The 14,824-nt window shown below is 44.4% G+C and overlaps 1 protein-coding gene across 1 annotated transcript in view; it reads left to right on the top strand.

The window, feature by feature from the left end:
- The window catches only part of LOC102375640 (unconventional myosin-Vb), a 344,293-nt gene that overhangs the window by 309,708 nt on the left and 19,761 nt on the right, over window positions 1-14,824 (top strand). The window contains exons 23-24 of the mRNA XM_006033144.2: window positions 2,715-2,951; window positions 13,370-13,454. Coding sequence (XP_006033206.2) covers window positions 2,715-2,951; window positions 13,370-13,454 — 322 coding nt within the window. The remainder of the gene's footprint in view (window positions 1-2,714; window positions 2,952-13,369; window positions 13,455-14,824) is intronic.

Raw genomic sequence — 14,824 nt, 5'->3', positions numbered from 1 at the left:
ATTGTTACAATGTATAACTTACTTATGAAACTAAACACATTTAGTTGAAAGTTGAAAGGTGAGGAGTACAAAATATAAGCTACAAAAGTAATGCCATGGCACACAAATAGATAAAAATACCAAAATACAAGGGGAGATGCAAAATGCACACATACAAATTTCAAAACACAATTCCTTATCTTAAAGTGAAAGAAAGAGGAAGGAAGAAAAGGTAGAAGAGGAAAAACATATCCAAGGAGGGGAGAGCAGCTGCAGGCAAGAGGAAAAGGGGCTTTCTGCTACAGATACTGTGAATTAATGACTAGAGGTGCATTGATACATTGGCACCGATGTAAGGAAAATTGACAGTATTGGCAGTTGGCTTTTTTTGGCTGATATGCCCAATGTTGCCAATAAATGCCTTATGCATGTGTGCAGTCAGGAGTGCAGCCCTGCAGCTTGGAGAGCAGCCACGTCTGGCTGGTAAGTCTGTTGTGAGGGAAGGGGGGTCGGGGGGGGGGTGCAGATTGAGGCCCCAGCGGTGAGGGAGGGGCTGAGGCAGGCGCTGCACAGCTGGGACGGGGTGTAGGAGGAAGCTCTCAGCAGAGTTGCACTCGGGGCAAGCAGTGGTGCTGGGAGGAGGGCTACGGTGAATTTTGGGGTGGCTGCAGCCCCTCCTGTAGTCCCCTGCCAACACTGCTGCCACCTGCCCTGAACACAGCCTGGCCCAGACCGCTGCCGGGAAGAGCTCGGTGCTGCCCCAGACCCAACCCGCAGCAGCAGCCTGCCCTCGCTCACATACAGATCTGGGGTCACATGCCTCCCATGCCCCCCTGGGGTGCATGTAGTGGCAGGAGCTGCCCCCCCCACAGAAAAGCCACTCATCTGAAAAAGAGTTAAGAGTTGGGGGGGGGATTTTTTTTTCCTTTGTATTTTGACACTGGAAATTCAAGCCTGGCATAAAAGTTGGAACATGGGAGTAGGTAAAAGAAAGGCAATTCATTTCCTAGCCTTTGTTGTTTGTGAGCTGGGTTAGGGCTCTGAAACAAAATAACTGTCACATAACAGGGCTTGCCATGCATTGGCACAGGCGTATATTTTATAAGATGTGACCTAGTCTGAAACCATCTGCAATGACATAGGAACTAAGGTAGTGAAAGCTGAGCTCTTGAGAGAGAAAGTCTGGCGAAAAAAAAAAATCTGTTCCTAACTCTGGATGAAGTCTTGAACCTTACCCTTTGTGGGTTTGGTTTCGTTAGCACCTATTGAACATAAATGCTGAATGACCATCCTGAAAACTGAGTCTGTTTAAAGCTTTAATATCTATTCCAGCCACATCACACCCAAACATTGAGCAATAGTTAGGGCTCTCCAAATGTTTGGGTTTTAAAAGAGTAATGATTTTTCTTATTTTTATATTTGCTTTCTGATTTTTAAGCTTTTAGGACTTCAGAGTTGAAAACTCTTCTCCACAGCCATTTGAGGCAGAAAAAGTGTGTGTGTTAAACAAGCACAAAATCGGATTTTCATGTTATCTTGTCAGGAGGCAGTGTAGGGTGGGACTTCTAGAAATTAACTGTTTCAGAGAGCCATGAGCTTTCATAGGCAACAGTCTTCTTCATCAGACACTAGTCACCTGACTCCAGGAAGTGAAGCTTGGAGAGAAATCCCAAATGCCCACTTTTGGTGGTATGTCCTGCAGGAAAATCCTGGAAAACAAAAATTAGCATTCCTGTTATTTCCAAAGTAGACTGCATATAGATTAAAAACCAGACAAATAAGAAAACCAAATAAACCTACTTTAAAAAAAAGTGCAGGAAAAAAAGATCTTGAACCTAGTTTAAAAAAATACAGAAAATTTGCAAATCATTTGCCAAAACTGGAAAAAAGAAAAAATATCTTGGAGTTAACTTATTTTTTGGTTGTCTGAGGAAGAGCTGCATAATGTTAGTAAAGGTATACTAGGCTCTACAGCAAAGAAGGATATGTGACTCTTAATTGTGAATTTGCAGGGGTGAGGGGAACATTGTGTGACTGATTATAGACCCAGTCAAGGAATTTTTACAGCTTGTCATTTCCATCAACTTTGATTTGAACTATGGTACATACATCAACCAAGTGTAGTGAATTTTCAGGTCTCAAACTCTTCAGCGGAAATCACTGAAATTAGTATTTGCCAGCAGAGGCAGAGAAAACAAACCTGAACAAGAGAAAAAGGTCTAATTGAGCTACCACGTCCCACTGGTGTGACTTGGAGCTGGTTTTGAGGGAGCTCTCTGCTCCAGCCTGCAATTATGTTCTAGTTTGTTGTCGCAGCAGGTTTCTGCGAGCATAAGGGCTGAGAATAAAAGGCTGTACTGCAAAGGACAATACTGCAATCCAATTGCATTAAGCAGCGCTGCTAGTTTTGAAGCTATTGGATAAATGTACTTCACTGTCTCTGTTACACAAAGTGACAAATGTTTGCATTTATTTCTAGTTCAGCAAAGTTCATAAATGTTTGTAGAATTGTTAGGAAACATCCCATACTAATATTTCTGTGAAGCCTAAAGCCAATTTAAAATGATGTCATTTGAGTAGGAATGGGACCCTTATATTCACACTGAAGTGTTTGTCATTTAAAGTGTAGTTTCTCTACCACATGAAGGGTTTTTTTTTCCTTTTGCAGCACGTGCACTGATTCTTCTAATGTTATGCTTTCCTTTTGTCTTTTTTCTGGGGGTCATGGCTTGCAGAACAAAGAGTACAAGCTGCTGAACGAGCAACTCTCAGCACTTACCTCTGCCCACTCCACCGAGATGAAGAAGCTGAAGAAGGAACTGGAGCGATACCAGCAGAACCAGGGGGATGGCAACCAGCTTGTTGATTTGCAAGAAGAGATTGAGAGCCTCCAGCTGGAACTCAAGAAAGCCCATAGTGAAAGGAAAATTATAGAGGATGCTTATGTTAAGGAGAAGGATCTTCTCAAGAAGGTATCTGTTGGGTTTCTCCTGTGCTGTCTGCGTGCAGTGTAGGCATGGTGTAAGTTAGAGCTCTTTTGGAGAACCATTCTTAGAGTTGGATAATTTGGTTAAGAACTGCATGGTGAAATTTTTTTCATGGAACATAAGAGTTACGAACTGGGGTATAACTCTTATCCCTAAACTCTTTCACTAAATATGGTGTTTTGTGAAAGATGCCAGATATAATCAAATCCTCCACAGTGTAACAGGTGGGCACATGGCAGTTGAAACTTCCCTCCTTGTATAGCTTAATCCTGACTTCTTCATATGCTATTAGGAGCATGTTCCATCTTCTCCGGCTTTATATAATAATCTTTCTGAAGAAACCACAGCTGGATGACACACATCCTTGTTTAGCATCTCTTCACACATCTTGTAAGCAGGGGCATATTCAGAGGGGGGTGAGTGGCACAGTTGTATTCCCTTCCTCCCATGGTTACCTCCTCCCCACCTTTCAGACCTGGCTGCTGCTCCCACAGTATGGGATAAGTCCCCAGATCATTAAGAATTTTCCCTCCCTTCTCCTTGCTCAGTAGCAGATCCCCTCCTGCTGCTGCCACTGCAGCCAGCTGCCCTGGGGTGGAGGAGAGCCACTTCTGCCATCCAGGCTACACAGGACCAGGCTCTGCCAGGGACAGTGGCAGCAGCAACAGTGGATGGGTTCTTCCTTCCTGCCCGATTTTTTTTTTTTTTTTTTTCCCCCCCGCCCCAGGTTCCTTGCACACTTGAGAACAGACTGAGGGATGAGGAACCCCCTGCTGCTGTCACCACCACCACTGTTGCTGTTACCAGCAGAGCCCAGCTGCAGCAGGGCAGGGGTGACTGGAGCTCCCCCACCCCTTGGGCAGCAAGGGAGGGAGTGAATGGGTAGAGAGGGGAGGGGGCTACAACTGAGCATGGAGGGCAAGGGAGGGGATGGCAAAAGCAGTGGGGGGGGCATAGACAGAGTCTTACCTGATTTGAGGACTAAAATCAAGTCCCCAGCTCCTGCGGGATGTTCTGCCCACCCCGGCGAGGGGAGGAGGGTGGGTGCAGCCACCTGGTCACTGCTCCCACACACACCCCTTTACCAAATCCTGGATCCACCTGTGCTTGTTAGGCCTAATTAAATCCATACTGCTGCACTAACTGATTCATGGTGTTTTCTAAAGCATGAAACACAGTAAGCACCACTAGAGAGCTCAAACTAGGGAGGAAAGTAGATCCGGCAAACTACAGGCCCATCAGCCTGACCTCTGTCCTGGGGAAGGTCTTAGAAAAGATTATCAAAGGGGCCATCCTTAACAGACTAGCTGACGGCAATATCCTGAGGGAGACCCTGTGGCGGGCCAGTAGGGGGTGCTCCTGCATTGAGTCACCCACCTCACTGTGCCCGACCACCTTCCAGGCTCCGAGTGCCTCCCTGGGGGCGCCTCACGTCTGGCTGACCCCCTTCCTGGAGCACACCCGCTAGCCTGGGGGTAACACTGCCACCACCCAGGGCTGGACTTGATTCTGGCTCTGCACACTGGGAAACACAGGCCTATTAGCCCTCAAGGGTACTTGATTCACTTCAAGAACTTGAGGTGCTTCCCTCAGTCAGAAGCACAAGTAGTGGTCTCCCTTAGTCAGCCAAACCAAGAGGACCCCAAAGCATAATCTAGACCCACTCCCAATAAGTCTCCCACGTTAGGTATAAAGGAGAACTTTATTGGTTACAAGGGATAGGATTGGAATAGGGTACAGGGTAGTGCAATATCAGAGAAATCCCATACAGCAAACTCCCATGGCTGGGTAGCCTTTGATCACATATCTGAGTTGCTGCAAGCTATGTATCTAGTTAGATCTCAGGTAGCTCACCCACAAGTCTCTCTCTCTGAGTCTTCCTCATGGCTGCTGCCCCCTCCTCCTGGGCAGTCCTTAGCTTATATAGCCCTTGTGAACTCATTTACCTGGTCCAATGGAGGCCAGCACCTGTTGGCTGTCAGCCAACCAATTTGAAATGAGTCACTAGTTGCTGGGCAGACTGGCAGTTCCTAGCTCCCCAGGGAGCAAGCCCCTCACCCAGGTATGTGATGCCAGTCACGTAGGCAGAGGGAGCAGGTTTCCCCTCTCCCTCAGGAATGTATCCAGCTCAGGTAAGAGATAGGGTAAGGTGTGTATCCTCTGCTGGGCCCATCCTAACCAAATTGTCACAGAGCAGAGTTTATGGGGAGAAACAGAGTTGGCCTTCTGCCACATACCCAGCATGGGTTTGCTGCGTGTAGGTCTTGCTTCGCCAATCTCATTTCCTTTTACGACCAGGTGACCTATCACCTGGACAAGGGGGAAGAGATTGATGTTGTATATCTTGACTTAAAAGCCTCTGATCTGGTATCCCATGATCACCTCTTGGCAAAACGAGGCCACAGTTAGCCAGACCTCACCACAATCCGCTGGCTGGGGAATTGGCTCTGCGGTAGGACCCAGAGGGCGGTGGTTGATGGAAGCCAATCGTTGTGATGCGCAGTCACCGGTGGGGGCCCTCAAGGCTCTGTCCTTGGGCCTATACTGGTTAACATCTTCATCAGTGATGTGGACATTGGTGTCAGAAGCGAACTGGCCAAGTTTGTCAACGACAGTAAACTCTGGGGTAAAGCATCCACACCTGAGGACAGGAGGGTGATCCAGGCAGATCTTGACAGGCTCAGGAAATGGGCGGATGAGAACCTGATGGTGTTCAACACCGAAAAATGCAAGGTTCTCCACCTTGGGAGGAAAAACCTGCAGCATGCTTATAGGCTTGGCAGTGCTACGCTGGTTAGCACTACAGATGAAAGGGACTTGGGGGTCATGATTGACCACAAGATGAACATGAGCCTACAGTGTGATGCTGTGGCTAGTAAAGAGAGCAAAACCCTGGCTTGCATCCATAGATGCCTCTCCAGCAAATCTCGGGACGTCATTCTCCCTTTGTACTCGGCCTTGGTGAGGCCGCAGCTGGAGTACTGTGTCCAGTTTTGAGCTCCACAATTCAAAAAGGATGTGGAGAAGCTTGAGAGAGTGCAGAGGAGAGCCATGTGCACAAACAGAGGTCAGGAAAACAGACCTTATGGTGAGAGGCTGAGAGTCACAGGGCTATTCAACCTGGAAAAGCGCAGGCTCAGGGTTGATCTGATGGCCACCTATAAGTTTATCAGGGGTGACCACCAGCATCTGGGGGAATGTTTGTTCACCAGAGCACCCCAAGGGATGACAAGGTTGAATGGTCACAAACTCCGCCGTGACCGATTCAGGCTGGACATAAGGAAGAACTTCTTTACTGTTCGAGCCCCCAAGGTTTGGAATAGACTGCCGCCAGAGGCGCAAGACACATTTGGATGCTTATCTTGCTGGGATCCTGTGATCCCTGCTTACTTCCTGTCCACGGGGCAGGGGGCTGGACTCGATCCTCCAGGGTCCCTTCCAGCTCGAATGTCTATGAAATCTATGAAACTATTTGAAAGGTTGCTATTGATCCTTCTAGTTGAGACCACCATTGGAAATGAAGATTTGTTCACTCTGGGCGTTCATTGAGACGGTCTGCTCTTTCCTATGAGCATGAGCAATAAGGCAGCTGTTAAATGCTAACAGCTTTTGGTCATGTCTAGCTGCTGTTGGCTGTGCACCATTGATTTCAGCTGGAGCTGGAAGGCTTGCTCTCTTTACATGCCATTACTCCTGAATCACCTAATTGTCTTCAAGGTTGGAGTTGTAACAGAGATGGAGTTTTGATGATTTGCTGTGAGAGCCAAATACTGGAATTATTTAAGTACACAGACAAAGCTTTGCAATTAAACCCACTAAATCTTTCTGTGTATCTTTCCAAAGGATAGTTAGTATGTATGTACACGCTTGATTTATTATATCTGCCTTATTTGTCGAAGCAATGCCAGTAGCAGTAGTTACTATTTTGTCTGTTCCTCTGTGGCTGTTTTATGTACTGGACATGTGTGAAAGGAATTAATCGATTCATTTGCTCAGTAGCAGAACTGATGGAGTGACTGTGTGTGTGCAAAAACAGCAGCCACAGCTGGCCGTCTTACCCCATACGCTACCTCTGCCCAGGGTATGGAGCTGCCCTGTTGTTATGCCTCTGCATTTGCTTGCTAAACAACCACATTTAATTTTAAATGCTTGCCAAAGGTGACTTCATTGATTCATGGCAGGACAAGTCCTCAGTCACAGGACACTTTCATGGAAGTGATACAACTGAGGGAAAAATCACTTTTCTCTTTTCTTTGCAATTCTTTTAGGAGAATTTAGAAGATAAGGATGGTGAGAAATGGCACTTGAGTGGCAAAAAGTCATGGCTTTACCTTGGTGTAGGTTGTAGCCATGTTGGTCTAAGGACATAGGCAGGCAAGGTTCTTTGGGTAAATCTGGTATCTTTTATTAGACCAACTCAACTAGTTCCAACTACTTGAGTTGGTCTTGTAAAAGATACCAGATTTACCCAAAGAACCTTGCCTGCCTATGGCTTTACCTTGCTATGTAAATAATGATGGCAGGAGAAATATTCGATACTTTAGGGCAACAAATGACCCAGTTTCAAAGAACAGCTCTCATGGCCTCCTACACTAAATGGTGTGCCATGCTCTCTCCATCACCACCTTCTCAGGTCAAAAATTAGCTTTCAGTAGCAAACTCCAGTTTGCTGTCAAAGGGCAAGTAGGGAGCTCTCCTAGGTCTGGAGCTTTTCTGTTGAAGATTGTCCACCCTGAGGAGTTTACAGTAAAACACAAGCATGATTCCAGTGATTTGATTATCGGCATTGCTGCAGAAAGAAGTACAGCTGGAGTTTTGTGAAATAAGAAAGTTTAGATAGCTATAAGTATGTTACTAAATACCACATGAAAACTGTCAGTGGAAAGCTGTCAAAAGGTAAAACAAATGTCCAAAACCTGCAAAACGTCTTGGTCAGTTTTTATGTCAAGTGTGCTAACAACAAAATGAACATTTTTCTTCAAATTTAAAATCAACTTTGACAAATTTTGACAGATTTTTCACCTGCCCCTGTAATCGTCTAACGTGCAAGAAGTGTTTTGAAACACGGCTTGTGTCTTTTGAAGTGCTTTGTGATCCAGGGGAGGAAAGTGCTATGCAGAAATGAACTGTTGTGGTTAGTGTAGTAGGGCTTTGATAGCTGTTAATCGTTAGGCAGACATCCTCAGTGGTCTGCAGATCCAGTTTCTTCGAGCTCAGCATCAAGCGGGAAGTGCATGCCATCTGGTCACCATAGGAGGCTCTGGCGAGGAGAGTTATTGAGAATTTCCCCACTGCTGATTTAGCAATGGGCGCCCTGGCTCCGTTTGGTGTCACCATGGTGAGCATGGTAGGAATGCACTCTCTATAGATTTTAGCAGGCATTTTTTACCAGTTGAATTTAAATTGACTGTTTCCATTTAACTTTTTGGACTTGAACATGTCTGCAGCTGCCACAAATCCATTTTAATTGCAATGTTGTCAGTAAAGAATCTACCCTCAGGTAGAGCTTCACTTCCTAAACCTACTGTATACCAAAAATGATGGACTACAGACATTATTTATGGCACATTATAACCTGCCTGCCATCTGATAACCCCAGGTAACCTGTCTGCATTTTACCAACTATGTTCTTCTATCTCCAGTTCAGCATTTCCCCTTCTCCTGCACCTGTCTCCCACCTATTGTCTCCCATTCCCTCTGATCCTCACTGCTATGCATTTGCATCTTCACAGACCTGCATTTTGGCTTCTATTCTACCCAGGAGAGCATGCAGTTCACTAGCAGACTCTAGATGCCTAAAAAATGATATTTGTGCCCACAAGCTTTCAGAGAACAATTTTTCCAACTATATTGTGGTCTAATAAAAGATACCACATCTGCCCAAAGAACCTTGTCTGTCTATATGCTCAGGTTTGTTCTTTCACTTTTTCTCTTAGTTTGTCTTCCTTCAATCAACATAGTTCATCTGACTGACTTAATTTTCAGACTCTAGCAGGAGAGTGCAGTGTGGGTCTGATGAACTATTCTGAATGGATTTTAGCAAATAACCTACCTGTTCTGCGAGCTACCTAGCTGGAGTTTTTAGAACATCCTAACTGGTTACTCCCCCCAGCCTTAGAGCCAGACTTTCCAAAGTGCCTAGTACCCACAACTGAAGCCAGATAGTGTTGAAGTGTCATTTTAGACAACCAAGTAAGGACTTGATCTAAAAAATGCTTGGCCTTCAACACCTAACCTGCAAATATTTAGATCTCAAGGAGAGCTGCTTGGTGCTGAGCACTTTCAGAAACTCCAGACACTTCATTTAAGCACCAAAGTGGGTGCCGAGCTCTTTTTGAAATCTGGGCCTCGCTTTCTCCCAAGGAAAGCTCAGCTATAGATAGAAATCTCAAACCATAGAGGAATTTTGAAGCATTGCTGCAATGTAACTGGCTCCATTTCTCTGTTCCCGCATTAAATGGGCCATTTCTGTTCTCATTAGGATTCTCTGAAATGTGAATGTGAAGTTCTAGTTTTTCTCTCTCTTTCATACGGAAACAAGAAACCAATAAACAAAACCCATTAGCTTTGAGAGAATAAAAAGCTTTCATTTGGGCCTGGGGTTTATAGAGGATAAAGGATATGCCTTTAGCAAGGAGCCATTTATTGTGCCAGCTCATCTCTATGCCATACTTTTTCTTCCCTTCAAACAAAAGTAAGAGATTTCTCAGCCTCAGGCTCCTCAGTCCTCTCTTCCTTTTCCAGATTATGAGAGATTGCTATATAAAGAGCACATTGTATTATAGCATTTGGGGAATATTCACGCACACACATACATACACACATGCTCTAGATTTACCTTGCTGATGCAATATAAACACATTTTCCCAAGTTGCCTGTAGTTCTGCAGGGTGCAGAGAGTAAGTTTTCTTTACTCCACTTCTGTCTAGTCCGCAGCGGTATTCGCAATGTAAACATAATTCACACAAAGGTATAGCTGATTGCTCCATGGGGATGACTCGTTCAGTTATAGTTTTATAGCTAAATGATTGTAAAAGAGCAGAAGTGATTTTCTGAGTACATTTTGAATCTTCTCTATTTTCACCTCCACTAGCCATTGTTTTTGCCATGTGAATTTTTTGCTAAAATACCTTGGTTTATTCTACCTGCCCAGAAGACTAAGTAGAGCAGCATGAACACTCTTAAATTAGATGACTGTATTTTAGTTACAGTTAGGCTGTGTTATGCTTTCTTGCTTAGTGAAAAACCCTTCATAGCACGGAGTTGTTTTTTTCCAGATGCTTTGAGATCCATGTATTGTTCCCTGCAAGACATTTCTAAATTTTGGCTGTTGTATTATGTGATGCAACTTCATAAACCTCAAGAGTAACATCACGTCAGGATGCTGCGCATTTAATTGTGCTTTCATCCCTGGTAGCAGCAGCAGAATTTTCTGCTTAAATGGAGCAGTATGTCACACATTTATGTACAACGACTTTCTGTTTTGACTTGTCTAAACTAATGTTGGCATATACATTAGTGAGCAAGGCTGAGTGAATTTACTGAGTGGCTGCCAGCTTCACTGTAGGAGCAGTGTCATCCTACGTGACATTCAGTTTTACTCTGCTTCATGCTTTTACATAGCATCTCTTATGACTACTATGTTTAGCACTGGTTTTTAGTATTCAGGCAGTGTGACCATTAACTGTCAGTCATGACTGTTAGTGACGATTATTAATACTTAAAATGTGTTATCATCTATTTATATTAAAGTAGTGTGGAGAGTCCTGTCTTGTTGGGCTGCATGCTGTAAAAAGTGCAGAGTCCTCACTCCAAAGTTTTATAATCATAATACGAGATGCAAAAAGGGCATACAGGCACTCCTCACTTAACGACCGAGTTCCGTTCCTGCGACTAGGTCGTTAAGCGAATTGGTCGATAAGCGAGGAGCCACCCCTTGATACTGCGTGCCTTGGCTTGAGACGCCGCGCTGCCGTTTCCACGACCAAAGTTCTCGTGGGTCGTTAAACAGGTAGGTCGTTAAGTGAGGAGTACCTGTATAGCAAACATACCATTTCAGAGTTACAGCCAGGTTGACATATTTAGTATTTAGCTTGTAAAGCACTTGGATACTCTGGTGATGAGCACAGCAAGACTGCCACAATAGATGCATTGCTTGGAAAATTTAAAGGATCTCCCTAACAGTCCTTCCACATGGCTCAAACGCTTTGTCTATCTCTTTACTGTGTCTCTAAACTCCTTTATTAACTGGGAAGCATGTTGAGATCCTCTTGTGGCTGGAAACATGCCTCCATGGACAGTTGATGTCCAGCCCTCGCCATCATTGTGGTTTACGTATTGCAGATTCTTTTTTTGAATGCTCAGAATGATGTTGCTGTTGTCTCCTCTGTTCTTCCCTTCTGGCTTTTTTCCTTTTGTAATCCTTTCTTAGTGGCAACATTTATACTTGGTCCACCCCCTGTCCACCCTCCCATCCTCATGTCATCCTGTTCTCTTATTTTCTGGACAAAGTTCCATCATTGTAAAAGTACATGGACAATACCATGCATCTGGCCAAGAGCTTTGCTTCCTCTATAGGAAGGTGACACTGTGGACGAGACTACTACAGAATATTTTAGTATTCTGTAGCAAAATTAGCAGCAGTGTTTTTAAGGCAAATGTGTAGTTCTTTTTAAATATGAAAATGGACTTTTCTGTATTTGGACAGCCTTATCTAGTGGATCCCAGTGAACAGCTTGTGTTGTGTTTGCATTCAGTGAAACAGCTCTATTTTTGTCAACTTTAGTTTTTTGCAGTCATGGGAAAAGTTTATGAAAAATGTAACTAGTTAAAGTTAAAAGTTAGCAGCCTTTAAAATTTAAGTTAAAAGTTAAATATTTCCACTTGCAACTAGTTAAATGGTAAGTTAAAAAGAGAGTAACTAGTTAAAAGTTAAGTTAATTCGAGAAATGCGTGAAACATGGTGAATTGCCTCTTAGCATCGTTTTTCATTTTCAAAAGCAATGAATGGGTTTTTTTCATAAGCCCACAGAAGCGCACTAATTTACTAGGCACTCACTCTGCTTTACCTGAAAACAAAGTTATACTTGTCATACAGTTTTCAGAATAACAATTTACCAATACCTATGTAATGTTAGATCCTTCTCACCCTCTCCATGTGAAGTACTAATTTTACTTTGTAAAAGTCAATGCATCATATAGGTACACCAGAATAACAGAAAGGAGATATTCATAGCCAGGTGACAAATGAAAGCTGTTTCCACAGAAAACCTCTGTAGCTACAATTTTTATTGGTCAAAAGGTAACAAAAGGGTATGAAATGCATCTGAATTAGAAATAATGAAAGTGTGTGAAAATCAAAATTAGACTGAAATGAGAAAATCCGTTTAAATGAGAAAAAGAAGGTTCAGTTGCATAGCAGAAACTGTTTAAACCTGCTTATTGAACTTCACCAAAAGCTGCATTTCAAAATTTACATCTGACGATTTTCCTCCTCTGTCTGCAAAACTAAGCCCCCACTACTGAACAATTGCTCTACATGGGCAGATGAGGGAATGCTTGTGTTATACCGGATGAATAGTTTTTTCATAGTAGGTGACATCTCAGATACGTTTGTCACAGATGAGAAGTAATGCTCAACTTGGGCTCTGGGCTGCTGGTTCTGATCTTCATTAAAATTTTAAAAAGTCATTATCTGCTTTACCCTCACTACTTGCTCCCACTCTTACTGGGATCAGTGTCTCTGCTTGCTTGTGCTTGTTCCCTCTCCTGCAGCCAACTGGCTGCCCTCTTCACTTCTGCAAATGCACAGAAAATGCCAGCATGAACTAAGGAGCTCTGGGACTTGTAGTTCTTAAGAGACCATCTCTCACAGGAAGGCACGCTACTTTCTCTCTCTCAAACAAGAAGTCCTAGCGTTTCAATAAAGAAATATTGTTCCATGTAAGTCCTAGAGAGTGGCTGGGGGGGGGGGGGGAAACTCTGCAGCAGGCAGATTTCTTTTTTCTTTTTTTTTTTTTTTTAACTTATACGTTAAAAAAGTTAGTTAACCCTTTATTTAACTAGTTAAAGTTAAAAGTTGACAGCTGAAAAATTTAACTAGTTAAAGTTAAAAGTTACTAGTTAAGAAGTTAAAGAAATGGCTAATTAACTAGTTAATTCCCATGTCTGGTTTTTTGGGACAGTTTACTTGGAGGAGAAAAACATACTTCAGTTGCGGTTGAATCCCTCTTTCGATTCATGCTTCTGGGTTTGAGTTGCTTCCAGAGCCCAGCGAGAGAAACTGGTTTCATTTAGGATGGGGGGGAGCTCCAGCCAGGTGAAACGTAATCCCCCCGGAGGGAGGTTGACCGGGAGGTGGCCTGCGTTACAGGATGTAATGCTTTACCTTGTTCCTTTCCTAGCGTGTATCAGACCTAGAAGAGGAGAATGCTCTTTTGAAACAGGAAAAAGAGGAGCTTAACAACAGAGTCCTGTGTCAATCTGAAGGTAAGAAAAAAGGGCTTATGGATTCATAACCGTTTCAGTAACCCAGGGGTTTAACCATGCTTCCTACGACTTGTTTCTCCTCTGTGCCTCAGGAATGGCTCCTATCCTGATATGTGCTAATTTTTCAGCGTACTACCCCTTCTTCCCCCTTGCCAGTATTTGTTGTTCTGTTCTTTCTTTCCTACTGCAGGATAACAAGACAGGAACCTGATTTAATCCGTGAGGGATTAAGCAGGGAATATCGTACCCGAAGGATTTTCCATTCAGTTGCATTGCAGGGGTGAAGGGGGGAGAGGGTGGGGAGCAGGGGACAGCTCTCTAATGCCGACAGGTAGAACAAGGTACTAGAAACAGATGTTCAAACACTCTTGTATTTGAACCATGATGAGGGACTTTTTCTTGCTGTGTCAGGAGCGAGGGAATGACTTCTAGTGCAGAGGCCTTGATGAGAGACCTACAGAGAAAAGTCAGGGGAGTACCTGGACTGTGAAAGGCCTGTACTCCCTCGTGGATGCCTTCTGCCTTTTATCTGACTCTCTTCAGCTTTTATTCTGATACAGGGTTTTCTTTATATAGGAATTGCGTAATCTGCCCCCTGTGGTTGTGGGTCTAATTGACTTGTTGCATTTCGGAAGTGCCCCTCCATATAATAGGTTGAAAACACAAGGACACAGAGCAGACTTGTGAAATATTTGTTGGTTTTAGCTTTGGTGTCTTTGGAGCTCTTGAAAAGCTCTAGCTAGAAGTAGGCATAATACAGACTCTGTGGAAGCCTCCCCGTAGGCTGCTGCCCATGCGGCTGATTGCCAGCTGTCCCAGGACTTACACACCCATGTTTTGAAAACCACGTGTTAAGGTTCATATTTAAGTACTCCAAAAGAGACTTGCTTTTTTTTCTGGTGTTGGGATCCCAGCAGTTTCCATTGGAAGAAATAGATGTGAGTTGCTAAATATTCAGCGGTATTGGCAATCTGTCTGCTTATTCAGACTCCTAGGATACAGCTACACGTGCTATTAAGGCAAGGCAGTAAGGGGACGCATCATCAGGGCAGTGCGGAGCTCGCAACAGCAGGCAACTTTCCTGTGCAGCCTCACTGTGCCCTGCAGTACTGGGTTGCACCTGCTGGGCTGCAGAGGCACCAGAGGAGGGCATTAGGATGGGAGCCCAAGCCTGCAGTGAGCAGCCTGCCCCCGCCCCGCATACAGATCTGGGGGGGCATGTGGCTCCCCTGCCACCCCCCCGCCGGAGCATGAGCAGTGGTGGGAAGCGCCGGGGCCCTGCAGCTATGCATTGCGGCCCCAAGCCCCACACACCGCCTGTCTAGGCAGTAGCCCCAGCCCTACCCAACTCCCTCCCTATGGGGGCCTCA

This window comes from Alligator sinensis, unplaced genomic scaffold (genome assembly GCF_000455745.1).
Source record: "Alligator sinensis unplaced genomic scaffold, ASM45574v1 scaffold24_1, whole genome shotgun sequence".
In the NCBI taxonomy this organism is placed as follows: Eukaryota; Metazoa; Chordata; order Crocodylia; family Alligatoridae; genus Alligator; species Alligator sinensis.
The sequence above is the reverse complement of the archived record's forward strand: the minus strand, read 5'-3'. Positions and strand labels throughout refer to the sequence as shown.